This window comes from Nyctibius grandis, chromosome 5 (assembly GCF_013368605.1).
Source record: "Nyctibius grandis isolate bNycGra1 chromosome 5, bNycGra1.pri, whole genome shotgun sequence".
NCBI lineage: Eukaryota > Metazoa > Chordata > Aves > Nyctibiiformes > Nyctibiidae > Nyctibius > Nyctibius grandis.
This window is the reverse complement of record NC_090662.1, coordinates 1442380-1456466: the sequence shown is the minus strand read 5'-3', so window position 1 is coordinate 1456466 and position 14087 is coordinate 1442380. Positions and strand designations below refer to the sequence as shown.

The 14087-nt window shown below is 47.8% G+C and overlaps 1 protein-coding gene across 2 annotated transcripts in view; it reads right to left on the bottom strand.

The window, feature by feature from the left end:
- AHCYL2 (adenosylhomocysteinase like 2) overlaps positions 1–14087 on the bottom strand; it is a 122075-nt gene that overhangs the window by 17056 nt on the left and 90932 nt on the right. For both annotated transcript variants that reach the window (XM_068400882.1, XM_068400883.1), the window contains exons 3-7: positions 12020–12163; positions 11259–11359; positions 10426–10528; positions 9392–9486; positions 1377–1483 (exon numbers count right to left, since the gene is read on the bottom strand). In XM_068400882.1, the coding sequence (XP_068256983.1) occupies positions 1377–1483; positions 9392–9486; positions 10426–10528; positions 11259–11359; positions 12020–12163 (550 nt within the window). The remainder of the gene's footprint in view (positions 1–1376; positions 1484–9391; positions 9487–10425; positions 10529–11258; positions 11360–12019; positions 12164–14087) is intronic.

The following is a 14087-nucleotide window of genomic DNA, read 5'->3' as shown; positions in this document are numbered from 1 at the left end:
CCTAACACTGCTTTGTTCTCGCACGTCTCTTTTGCCCATATTGGGAACGATTCCCAGTGCTGAAAATAGTCACAGAATCACAGAATCAATCAGGTTGGAAGAGCCCTCTGGGATCATCGAGTCCAACCATTGACCTGACACCACCATGGCAACTAGACCAGGGCACTAAGTGCCATGGCCAGGCTTTTCTTAAACCCCTCCAGAGATGGTGACTCCACCACCTCCCTGGGCAGCCCCTTCCAATTGCTAATGACCCTTGCTGAGAAGAAATGCTTCCTAATGGCCAACCTGAACCTCCGCTGGCAAAGCTTGAGGCTGTGTCCTCTTGTCCTAGCGCTGGTTGCCTGGGAGAAGAGGCCGACTCCCACCCCACTACAACCTCCCTTCAGGTAGTTGTAGACTGCACTAAGGTCACCTCTGAGCCTCCTCTTCTCCAGGCTAAACACCCCCAGCTCCCTCAGACGTTCCTCGGAGGTCAGACCCTCCAGACCCTTCACCAGCTTGGTCGCCCTCCTCTGGACTTGCTCCAACGAGTTATTATCAGGCCCTTTTCTTGACCCCATTGGCTGCAACCCTGAATCGGTCACTTCCTTGTTTCAAATATTTCATTTCCCTGTTTCGAGGGCTGCCTGCACCTCTGGCCAAACCCTCAGCCAGCTCCGAGAGCTGCAGCCAAGCCTTTCTTCTTGCAAAAATAAAGACAAAAGCAGAGTCTGCTGCTCTTCTTCTCAGTCCCCTCTTTTCTGTCACCTGTGATATGACTAACTCCACTGGAAAAGCACCCCGATACCTCTCCTAACCCTGGGAGCCACTTCTCCCCATCACAACTCTGCTTCTGCTGCAGACCAATGGATGTCACTCAGTCATATGGCTGCATCTCAGCAGGTCTCCCTTTCCAGACTCCCACCCCAACTAGAGACTCATTTCCTCTTCCCAAATCTCACTTCTTCCCATAGATTGAGTTGAGGACTACGCTTCGGGCTTCCTCCAAAGCCCATCCCTTCTTGTGCAACACCCTCATCCCTTCCTTTTTTCATCTGCAAAACGAGGTGAGATAACCATTGCTCCTGTTTCCCAGGTGGAAAAACAAGACCCTGTGCACTTTTTCCAGCCGTGCAATGGTCAGTAGGTGCTTCTACTCCTCGTCTGAAATTCAGAGCAGTAGTTCCAAGTCTATCGCTTTCACTATATGAGAGACTTAATGGGAAAGCCAAGCCCGTGCTGAGGGAAAACCACAGACCACGTATTTGGAGGTTCAACGTTCAGCTGAGTCTGTGGCACCTTACAGCTTGGGGATCTTTTGCTACCAGTGCCCTGAGGCAGAAGATGCTTTTGTCCAAACATCTCAGTGCTCACAGTCCAGCCCATCCCGTTACCTGTGGACACCAGTCACGCTCTCCTCTACTATCCCCTTGATCTTCTTAAACATGTTGGGATATTTCTTGTAAATCCAGTGAGTGAGATCTCCTCCATCATCCAAGATCTGTAATAAAAATAATCACAAAGTCACCTCTCTGAAGATCCAGTAAGGCCTGCTGACCCCAAAAAGGTACAAGGGATAAATCATACGCTCAAGTCATTCCTCATCAAGCCCATGTTGTGGCATCTCAAATACCACATCGTGACAGCTTAGGTGAGGCTACTCTGCTTGACTCTTCAGCGGAGGAGTGCTGCTTCATCGATATTGTGCTGGGAAGGCAACAGGTCAGACAAACACGGCAGACCTTCATGTTTATAATGAGACCAGAGGAACCATGGAAAATTGCTGTGGAAGCTCCTCTCTCCCCATCTCCCAGAAGCACAGAAGGAAAAGCCTTTGAACCGTACAGAGTCATCAGCTTTTCTAATATGACTGGTAATGGAGGAGGATGGAGGAGGAGGAGCATGGAGGAGGAGGATGGAGAAGGAGGAGGATGGAGAAAAAGGAGGATGGAGAAGGAGGAGGATGGAGAAAAAGGAGGACGGAGAATGAGGAGGATGGAGAAGGAGGATGATGGAGGAAGAGGAGGATGGAGAAGGAGGAGGATGGAGAAGGAGGAGGATGGAGAAGGAGGAGGAGGAGGATGGAGAAGAAGGATGAAGAAGGAGGAGGATGGAGAAAAAGGAGGACGGAGAACAAGGAGGATGGAGAAGGAGGAGGATGAAGAAGGAGGAGGATGGAGAAGGAGGATGGAGAAGGAGGAGGATGGAGAAGGAGGAGGATGGAGAAGGAGAGGATGGAGAAGGAGAGGATGGAGAAGGAGAGGATGGAGAAGGAGGATGAAGGATGGAGGACAGAGGAGAAGAAGGAGGATGGAGGAGGAGGAGGAGGATAGAGGAGAAGGAGGATGGAGGAGGAAGATGAAGAAGGAGGAGGATGGAGAAGGAGGAGGATGGAGAAGGAGAGGATGGAGAAGGAAGATGAAGGATGGAGGACAGAGGAGAAGATGAAGGATGGAGGACAGAGGAGAAGAAGGAGGATGGAGGAGGAGGAGGAGGATAGAGGAGAAGGAGGATGGAAAAGGAAGAGGAGAGTGCAGAGCCACTAATGACAATTATAATGTAACTGCGTCATAAAACACCACGTACTAAAAATAGTGAACCTCTTTTAGAGAACAACTTTGGGTCTCTGCCCATTTCATCTGGCTTTAAACCTCCAACTCAGAAGCACAAAACTCTTCTTTATCAAATCACGAGTCTCCCGAGTCACATTCCTCCTAATGACACATTTCAGGGCGGTGGCGAAAGCCAGAGACTTACTGCTTTAATAAAAACATGACAGATGAGCAAGTAGAGGTGCCCTTTGAAAAAGTGCCTTGGAAAGGACAGACATGAAAACAATTCAGTCACGGGAATCTAAAAATTGCAGTGAAAAGAGACACCTAAGAGCTTGTCTGTTCTCTGCTGGTGAGAATATGCATGTGTCTTCCAGCCTACGGAAACACACCTGGTAATGGCTTTGGACATGGAAGTTGTAACACTGCTAAAAGTCTGACATGAACATCCAGACACACCTTCACAGAATCACAGAATGTTCGGGATTGGAAGGGACCTCGAAAGATCATCTAGTCCAACCCCCTGCCACAGCAGGATTAGCTGGATCATGTCACACAGGAACGCGTCCAGGCGGGTTTTGAATGTCTCCAGAGAAGGAGACTCCACAACCTCTCTGGGCAGTCTGTGCCAGTGTTCGGTCACCCTCACTGTAAAGAAGTTTTTCCTCATATTTAAGTGGAACCTCCTGTGTTCCAGCTTGCACCTATTGCCCCTTGTCCTGTCAATGGGTGTCACTGAGAAGAGCCTGGCTCCATCCTCATGACACTTGCCCTTTTATAAACATTAATGAGGTCCCCCCTCAGTCTCCTCTTCTCCAAGCTAAAGAGATCCAGCACCCTCAGCCTCTCCTCAGAAGGGAGATGTTCCACCCCCTTCATCATCTTCGTGGCTCTGCGCTGGACTCTCTCTAGCAGTTCCCTGTCCTTCTTGAACTGAGGGGCCCAGAACTGGACACAATATTCCAGATGCGGCCTCACCAGGGCAGAGTAGAGGGTGAGGAGAACCTCTCTTGACCTGCTAACCACACCCCTTCTAATACACCCCAGGATGCCATTGGCCTTCTTGGCCACAAGGGCACATTGCTGGCTCATGGTCATCCTGCTGTCCACTAGGACCCCCAGGTCCCTTTCCCCTACGCTGCTCTCCAACAGGTCTGTCCCCAACTTGTACTCATACATGGGGTTGTATGGGCTGACGTTACTTAGGTATTTTTGTGACGTGCTGTAGTGTCACCAGGGTAATCAAAGACTTTAAGCCAAGGCTTATTTTTCACCTCTCTAAGTCCAGAACCTCTGATAATTACAGAAAATCTTGCTGCTAGTGACAGCCCGTGGAGTTTATCAGGAGTCTCATTGTTTGTGTCCTACACACCTTCCTCGTAATGAACGTGGCCCCAATCCCAACCACTTTGGGTCATCCCCTGCTACATCTCGCCACACAGCCATACCCAAGGAGGGTGATGAGCTCCAAACACTTCAGAGGGACCCACTGGGGTACCATGAAGAGGTGTCTGGGAAAGAAGAAAAGATACAAAGGACAAAACCCAAACACGTGCATTTCCCAGAGTCCTCCTGCCACTCAGGTGGCCCAAGCAGTGCCCAAGCGAGGTGGGAAGTGTGACGACCCCCATTAGACTCCAACTCAAGGAAAAACAGGGAGCAGATTTCACCGAGCAGCAGGTGAAGTGCCAGGGAGCTGTGGTAGCTGGGCTGGCTGAGAGCACGGTGCCCCATATTCCTATTATCATCTTCCTCCTCTTTGCATGTTCCCCATAGCAACGTCAAAGACTTCTCACTGCATCATCCTCATCCTCCTCCTCTTTGCATGTTCCGTATCACCATCATCATCCTCTTTGTGTATTCCCAACACCAAAGACTTTTGACTGCACCATCATCATCATCATCTTTGCATATTCCCTACACCAACACCAAAGACTTTTGACTGCACCATCATCATCATCATCTTTGCATATTCCCTACACCAATGCCAAAGACTTTTGACTGCATCATCATCATCATCATCTTTCCATATTCCCTACACCAACGTCAAAGACTTCTGACTGTGTCATCACCTTCATCCTCCTCTTTGCATGTTCCCTACACCAACGTTCAAGACTCCCGACTGCCAAGCCAGCTCTTATCAACCTACTGGTGGGGCATGCAGGTGTCCTAAAATACAAACATCAAACCTGGGCAGAAGCATCTCTGCTCGTTGGCTGGTGGTGGAGCTCAGCAGAGACCCTCTACCGCATGTGTCTGCAGTTCTCCCACCAGCACTTGCAACCACCCAGGAAAAATTAACGCTCCCACCATGCTCCTGTGGCAGAAGCCTCATTGCAGGTGCAAAAACGACCTTCCTGAGCTTTGTCACGACACAACGTGGCGGCTGCATGGAGACACCACTCTGACATCCGTGGACAAAGAGTTGCTTGGAAATGCTACGTACCACCACAACCTTTTTCTCTCTAAATTGCAGGATTTTCCACTGAAGATGAATGCTGGTGGCAGCATCTGCTCCTCCATAAATGTCTGGAAAGCCCGTGGTGTCCTGCCAGAGCAGAACACGTGTCTTCCACGCAGACCCAACTCTCTTGAGGAGGGGGTCAGACTCTTCGCAGTGGTGCCCAGTGACAGGACAAGGGGCAATGGGCACAAGCTGAAACATGGGAAGTTCCATCTGAATATGAGGAGGCACTTCTTTAGTGTGAGGGTGGCAGAGCCCTGGCACAGGCTGCCCAGGGAGGGGGGGAGTCTCCTTCTCTGGAGATATTCAAACCTGCCTGGACACAACCCTGTGCAACATGCTCTAGGTGAACCTGCTTTGGCAGGGGGTTGGACTAGATGTCTCCAGAGGTCCCTTCCAACCCTTAACCATTCTGTGATTCTTGAATCTCCAGGGAACCCCCAGATCCACCTCCCATTCACAGGCTGGGAAGCAGAGGCAGGTAAGGGTTAAGTGAGCTGAGAAGCTCTCCTGGGCCAGCCGAGGTAGGAGTTCAGCAGCCTGGCTCCCAGGACGTCTTCATTTCATTAATCCCCATTTAATAGGGCACATAATCCTCTTTCTAAGAGAGAATTCTGGGGCTTGGCAGTTTCCTCTTTCCTAGGGGGGTGGGAGATGAAAAAAAACCCCAAAAAATCAATGGAGGAACTGGTTTTTGATGGAAGGTCACCTTTGTGTAGCAGCCCCGAATGGCCACTGGCAAAGCCCACGGTACATGCCCCATATTCCTGCAGTTTTCTCAGCTTTACACACATTATCTGCCTTCACTTGGATTCCTCCCAGGCAGATTTTTTTCTGGGCAAAAAAGCCTTTATTTGACGTGCAAAGAATTTTTCGTACAGAAAACCAGCCGTTATAGATGTGAGCCTCACTCTGCCTCTCGGTGCTGCTGCTGCCTGACGCCCACCAAGAGGCACAATCTTCAAATCAACGCTCCCGGCTGCAGTTCATCAACTTCCTTCTTCATTTTGGCACTTTCATCTCGGACCAGAGCACGCTGGAGTCATCACGCCTGTAAAAACATCTTCCTATCACCCTGTGCCTGCAGGGACACTTCTCTTGTTGGAGATGGGACCATCCTCTGACCCAAGCACCAGGAGATATCTAGTCCTGCTCCTCCACAGCAGTACTCGCCCTGAATTTTTATGATTTTTGACTGATTTGGTGTAGCCGTATCCCCTTGGTAGGTGTTTCTCTCTCAGTGCTCTTCTCTCCAAGTAACCAATTTCACGTTGCTGTCTGCACACAAGGGCTGTGACTTCTCACTCCCTCAGTCCTTCCATTTCACGTTTTCTCCAGCAGAAAATCTCTGGCTCTTCCATGAAAGAAACTGGTGTCTCCGGGTGCCATTTTACAACCTCTTTAAACCCATCTAAGATCCCACTACCACCAAATATCTCGCCCTGTCCCCCTTCCAACTCTGTTGGGGCAACAGCCAATACCATGGGGCTGATCTTGCCAAGAACAAGCTGATTAAAATTAGCTACGATTAGCTCAGCAACATGGTTGAAAATAACTCACTACAGAAAATGACTGGTGAAAGCAGGAGATGGCAGGAGGACATGGTCAGAGGCACCATCGAAATCCCCCAGCAGCAGCGTGGTCCTAGATAACTTTATGCTGCAAAGGAAACCAAACTCTCAACGCTGCAGATTCAGTATTTTTCAGAAAAAACCCTCTGAGCCATTCCTGTCCAGCCAGAGCGCTCCTCTGAAGGCCTGCTATTCCCATCAGAAACCCCAAGGTGTCTTTTTTTGGAGACTCTCAGTACTCATGGCTAACTGTTCCCATGGACTAGTGCCACACAGAAGTCCAAATACAGAATATTCCGATTTTTAGATTGCAAGATATCCCTGTTGATTTGCATGGGACATACAAAGGCAGCTCCACCATGCCTTGCAGGGTCTACCTGGACACAGGACTGGTGGTGGCCAGCGAAGCAATGCTAAACAGGACTCCTGGGATGTATCTCAAGCCCTGATATTAAGTCAGCGTGGCTCGCAGCGAGCTGCTGAACTACTTTGACCCATTTTGCTTTCTCTTAAGTAGAAATAGAGATTACACTTTTCTTTATTGAACTTAAAGATGTAGAAGCCTGGAAATGGAGATGTATTTCCATGCTACTTTCATCTCGGATCAACAAGTAGAAGTTGGACGGATCAACAAGTACAAGTTGGATACTTATGCTCTGAATTACTACACACTTTATAAAAGTCCAAATTGATTATTTTATGCTGGACAGAGATTGGCATGTCACTAAAACACTTTTCACAGAGAGAATTTCCCATCTGATCACACCGTGGCCATGCAGTGCTTCACAGAACATTTACAAAGACCGTACAGACACTAATAATCGTCAACGATGCTGAAAGGTATTGTTGGTATTTTGTTGATGGGAAGAGAAGACAAGACAATTCTTTATGATGAGGGTGGTGAGACCCTGGCCCAGGTTGCCCAGAGAAGCTGTGGCTGCCCCCTCCCTGGCAGTGTTCAAGGCCAGGTTGGATGGGGCTTGGAGCAACCTGGTCTAGGGGAAGGTGTCCCTGCCCGTGGCAGGGGGTTGGAACTAGATGATCTTTAAGGTCCCTTCCAACCCAAACCAGCCTGTGATTCTATGAAAACAGGTTAGATTTTGGTTTATACAAAGGTCATGGGCTGCCAGAAGCAGCTCAGGCTCAGTCCTACAACCTGGGGACGTATCTCCTTGATTCAGGATATCGGGAGAAATTCTTAGTCTCAACAGGAGAGAAAAAATACGATGCCTGCTCTAAAAAGTTGCCATCAGCACAGGGAGCAGAGTGGGTCCATCTTGCTTCAGCCTCAAGACTGGACAGACCAGAGAGGCAAATTTCACCTTGCTGCTTTGGCCAAGTTTGCCAGCTCCTCTCTTCTGAAATAATCACACGAAGAAGATCCTTTCCACACCTGTTCTTCACTTAGCATCCAGCGTCCTATTTCTTATCTCTAAAATCATGGACCTCCAAAATCCGGCGTGCAAATCTCTGGGAACCACTAGATCTGAGGCATTTGGTGCTCCCCAGCAATTATTTCTGTGCTCCAGAAGCAGGTCTGAAAATACACCGGTGGATAGAGACACATCGCAGAATCAAGAGGTCTGAGGAGATCCTAGGAAAGCTTAATATGCATATTCTGGTACATTGACGACTTCAATTACTGACATTTTTGATGGGAAATTATTCCTCAAGAAGAAGAAAAAAGCTGCTATCGTGTCTAGACTCAGATTCGTAGCTCGGGGGTGGATTTTTTTTAACAGTCATGATTCTTTTTAAAGGTGACAGCGAGGAAGTGAGCAGGTGTAGACCGGAAGGACCAAAAAACCCACCTAAAAGAAGCTGATATTGGCAAACAAACAATACAGACACACGCCTACCTCCCACCTTTGATTATTTTTCATCTAATTTAGATCATAAGCTCCAGGGCTCAAAACCTGTCGGGAAGCATGACGAAAAGAGCACACTTGAAAGCTGCAAATTATTCAGCTCACCTAGTTGAGGGTTCTCTGTTTTCCCTAGAAACAAGAGCAGAATGAACCAGCCAAGTATGGAGTTGGGCTGCCTGAGGTTTTGTGTTCGTACAGTAAGAGCGGGCTTAAAGTGTGGAAAGGGTCATCAGCCATTGGAAGGGGCTGCCCAGGGAGGTGGTGGAGTCACCTTCTCTGGAGGGGTTTAAGAAAAGCCTGGCCATGGCACTTAGTGCCCTGGTCTAGTTGCCATGGTGGTGTCAGGGCAATGGTTGGACTCGATGAGCCCAGAGGGCTCTTCCAACCTGATTAATTCTGTGATTAATTCTGTGAAATCACCTAAAAATTTCATTTTTGTTCTGAAACAGAGGCTTTGCCTAGATAAGAAAAATCACATCAACCAGCAGTGGGAATTTAATCAAATATGGTAAAATGGATGCCACCTCTTTTGAGAACATACTGATTTTGAGTCATTTCTACCGAGTAGATTAAATGAGTTTGGTTTAAACCATAGCAAGCTACTCTGGAAGCAAACCGAGCATCCAATAAACTTTGCACTAACGCAGCTTATTTAGAAAATAGTTAAACAAAACCTTGCTTGGTAGGCAAGATCCACACGCAGAGGTCATTTAACCCACCTTCTCCTTGACTTCAGCCCTGTGAGACTGAGATAAATTAATTTCCCGCACCACATAGTTAATTATAAAGCACTTTGAAGGGAAGTGCTGTGTTAGCACCAAGCCTTAACCGCTAAGTTAGGTCTAAATTCAGGAGGAAAACACAGACCAGCAGTAAACCCTCCTCCTTCTCTTGAGATGAGAGCTACCCATGCTCCAACGCGCGCCGAGCACTTTACAGTCGGCCTCATCTCACCATGTTGGGCTGCCATCCTTCGACGTTGACGCAGCGATCGATGCACCACCAGAAGTCATCTTCGGATTCTCCCTTCCAGGCGAAGACGGGGAACCCTGGCACAGAGAGGGAGACGGGTGCTAACACAGCCTTAGAAAATCCCTTGGAGATTGGCTCTCCCTACGTCCACGCGTGACAAACCGGGGTCCCGACATCGTCACGGTCTTGCTTGCAGTCTGCTTTTTCAACATGTACCTTCTAGAAGAAGCTTTGGAGATATACATTGAAGACACACGCAGAAGGCAGCAGATATAGGAGTCAGCTTTAGCCTTCCTAATTTCTTCCTCTCCCCCAAGAAAAAGCTCTAGCCACCAAATGAGAGGGCAACACACTCTCAACGATAACATTTATTTGCAAAATCAAGCTTTTGCTGCAAGTTGGATGTCCTACCTTCCTGTTAGGCACATTAGGCACAAATTTACTTGAAGGTATTCTGCCTCACGAGCAATTATTATTCAGTTTCAGCAACCAAGACCAGGTAACAGGCAAGCTGGTGGGTTTGGCTTCTTCTGGGTCTGCCAGCTCTCATGGTAAAATCCCTGACCTCACCCAGGTAAAACAGGATTTGAATTAAGGCACCTCCCGGGTGAGCAGCAACATGGACAGCTTCTGTTTTGTGAATTATGTCCCCCCAAAATTCTCTCTTTCACCCCTTTTAGCCAAAGTTAGGACTCAATTTTATAGAACTGAAATAAAATTTAGCTTAAGTTTATTTTTGCAGAATAACTTCCAGGTTCACATAGCCCTGATGCCCAATAACGTGCATCATCATCAGTTGTACTGTGTACTTTTATACTCCAGAGAAAAATCATTCTAAGATTTTCAGACCAATGGAAGGGATTGATCTTGTGCTGTTCACCTCCTATAGGTTTATTCTAAATTGAAGAGAATGAAGGGAAAAAACTGTAAGAGATGGTAAATGAGCTAAATACGATGGGGCAGTAAGAAATCTTTTTAAAACCAGGAAAAAAAAGAAAGAGGGTGAAGTTTCCTACCGCTCTCGGCGAGGGCAGCAGCCACTTCATTAAGAGTAGAGTAGATGTTGCACGCAGCCCATCGGCACTGCGCACCCAGCGCGCCCAGAGTCTCCATTAGGACCTGGATTTAAACAAAAAAAAAATCAGAAAGAGCAATGCAAAGAACAATATACAGTGCAAAGAGCAATACACAACTGGGATTTTTATTTGCTCTTTACGGGAAAGCTTCTGGGAGGTACCTGAAGTTGGTTTTTAAGCAGCATCAGGGTCGTTAGAGAGTTGCACAGAAAACAATTTTGCAATTACTTTTTTTTTTTACAATTTTAAATGGATGAAGCAAATAAGAACTTCAAAGTATATAATATATGCAGCGTATGATTCTCTTCAGCCTGGAGAAGAGAAGGCTCCGGGGAGACCTTCTAGCACCTTCCAGTACCTGAAGGGGCTACAGGAAAGCTGGAGAGGGACTTTTTACAAGGGCATGGAGTGACAGGACGAGGGGGAACGGTTTTAAACTGAAAGAGGGGAGATTTAGATGAGATCTGAGGAAGAAATTCTTTGCTGTGAGGGTGGTGAGAGCCTGGCCCAGGTTGCCCAGAGAAGCTGTGGCTGCCCCCTCCCTGGCAGTGTTCAAGGCCAGGTTGGATGGGGCTTGGAGCAACCTGGTCTAGTGGAAGATGTCCCTGCCCGTGGCAGGGGGTTGGAACTAGATGATCTTTAAGGTCCCCTCCAACCCAACCATTCTATGATTCTATATGTGTGTGGGCTGTATATATATTAACTGCTCAGGGTCTATTTTAGAGGCCAAGCAGTGGAAAATCCCTGTCTAGAGTTTACGGACGAGGGCTTACGGCTGTCTGCGCTGTAATGTGCGTGCAGCCCACGATCTTGGCCCCGGCCAGTGGCTTCTCTCCCTGAGCTCTCTTCCTCAAAGCCATCAGCGCAGGCATTTCTGAAAGGCAAAATCAAAAAGAAGTCCATCAATGCCACGGAAAGAGGGACAAGCACAGAAGAAACAGCCAGCATCACTTCTTGCCCTGCTCTCTGGTACCCCTATGAATTTGTCCAGCTGTGGCAGCTTCAAAAAAAGCCAAACGCTTGAGAGCAGGGATCAAATAAGTCATGGCACAGCTGAAAAGGACCCAAATAACCCTCTGAGGTCTTTTCCCACTATTTAGGATATGGCATCATCACATTTTCAAATTTCTACCTGTGAATGCCCAGTGATGCTGGAGGAAAATCTGCTTCAGACTGTGGAGGACTTCGGACCCGCGGTTCTGATCAGCCTCTCCAATACCCCTCCAACTACCCAAGCACTGCATTGCCTTTGCTACGGATTTTTGGAGACAATCATGCTAAACCAAAGTTATCTAATTTATTTGATGGATTTCTTTGAGTAGCCCTTCAGTAGTTGGTTGGTTGGAGCTACATGGCATAACCCTGTAACTCCTTTCCATCCCACAAAATCCCATAAATTTTTCCCTCTCTAACAGGAACGGTGTCAAGAAATCACCAATACACTGAACCTTGCAAGAAGAGGATTTGGGGGAAGGAGGAACCCCACAAGACAGCCCTAGGACAACGTGGAGCTTGAGGAACGCGCCCCATTTACCTTGTTCAGCAATTTCAATCTCTCGGCGCCCAAACTCTGCCTGCTTGATGTTTTTCACACAGAAATCGCTGCTACCTTTGGAGTTCTTCTGCTGCTTGTCTCGGGGGGAGGTCTCATCATCAGAGCTGTCTGTGTAGGAGGCAGCTGGAGGAAGAAAAGGAGGTCAGAGACAGAACAAAATATTCCCTAAAGCCAAACCACCTGCAGTGGAAGGGCGCAGATGATCTGCTCGATGTGTCCATGGATGTGCTTCTCCATGTGCACATGCCAACTCCTTCCGTCCTCAGCTGGGATCTCCTCTTCTCCTTACAATGACCATTTCCCCACAGGCAGCTTTTACCTGCAATGACCTCCTCACTCTCATCTACCCCTACCGCAACACCACACCGGAGGGAATTAGCTTGAGCACTGCCCGTGTCCCCCATGGGCTCATCTCCTCATGCTTTGCAGCTCCTCTGTGGCCTTCTCCCACCTCTCTTCCCAAATGTGAAGTCTTTACAGCTCTAAAATAGCCAACAAAAATGCTTATCAATGTTTTCAGCGCTTCCAAAACACTAATTTAAGACTAAGGATAGATACAAGACCCTATTTCATTTTAAACAAGGGCATGGCAGAGCCTGCTAGTTGACTATTATTCAGTTATCGTGGTATTCCCAGTCCTTGGATTTGCTTGATTTCATCGTTCCTCAACAAGGGCAACGGCCACAAGTTGCTGCTTGGAAGGCTCACATGGGATGGTAGGAAGAAACTTCTTCATCAGGAGGATAACACAACATTGACAAAGGTTGCCCAGAGAGGTGGTGGATCTCCACCCTTGGAGAACTTCAGGAACTGGTTAGAGAGAGCCATGGCTCACCTGATCCTGTGCTGGCAATGTCCTGCTCTGAGTGGGCAGGGGGGCAAGATGACCTTGGTGGTTCCTTCCAACCAACATCTCTGTACATCTACAGACAGCTCAATCCAGCCCTTGGATTTTTCCTTCTTTTCTATTAGAAATAACCAACACTTGGAGATGTATTTAATATTTTGCCTTTCTGGATCTACTTTAACCCTCCTCCCTCTTCTTCTTTTGATAAGAGATGAGGAAGAAAGATGGCACCACTTCTCTCTGTAGTAAGCAGCCTACAGGCAATAGCAAACATACGGTCTCACAGAATCAGTTTATGCTTCTTGTTTAAGATGATACACGGATACCAGGCGTGGCTGTCCATGTGAACACAGAATTAATTACAGTTGCTGTCAATAACTGTCTTCCTTTCCTATCAATGTCCTCCAAACTTTTGGTTAGGCGACTAGTCTATGGCAGATGACACACGAAGATTTACTTGATGGAGTTAGAAATCCCCCTTCCCGTTCATTTTGATTCCTAAGATCACATGTAGAGTCCATTTTTGATATGAGCCGCGATGAATTAGCCACCACTTCTGCTTCCAGTTTATCCAGATCAGCTGAAGAGACCGTTTGTGCCATGTTTTCCTCTAGAATATGCCCCCATGTGGGAGACGAGACCTCCTTCATCTTCTAGGATGGGCATCAGCAGTCAAAGGAACACATAAGGCTTGGAGATGAACTAGAAAGCATCACTCTTCTTTCCTTTCCAGAGACAAAGCACCTGAAACGTGGGGTCCTTGGTCCAGCTGAGCTCCTCATCACCACCACCAACTCCTCCTCCTCCTCTCTGGCACGAGCCACACCAAGGGACCCAACTGAAAAGTGTCATCCACATGGTCATCCCCCATTCCTCATGAAAGTGCCCTTAAGTTTTAGAATCACAGAATCCCAGAATCAATGAGGTTGGAAGAGACCTCTGGGATCATCGAGTCCAACCATTGCCCTGACACCACCATGGCAACTAGACCATGGCACTAAGTGCCATGGCCAGGCTTTTCTTAAACACCTCCAGAGATGGTGATTCCACCACCTCCCTGTGCAGGTCTTTACTCCAGGTCTTTAATCTCCAGATCATGTGGTACTTCTAAAATGAACACGAGACCTGGCATCAAATTATTTGTTACAGCATAGAATCATCGAATCACAGAATTGTTTTGGTTGGAAAGGACCTTTAAGA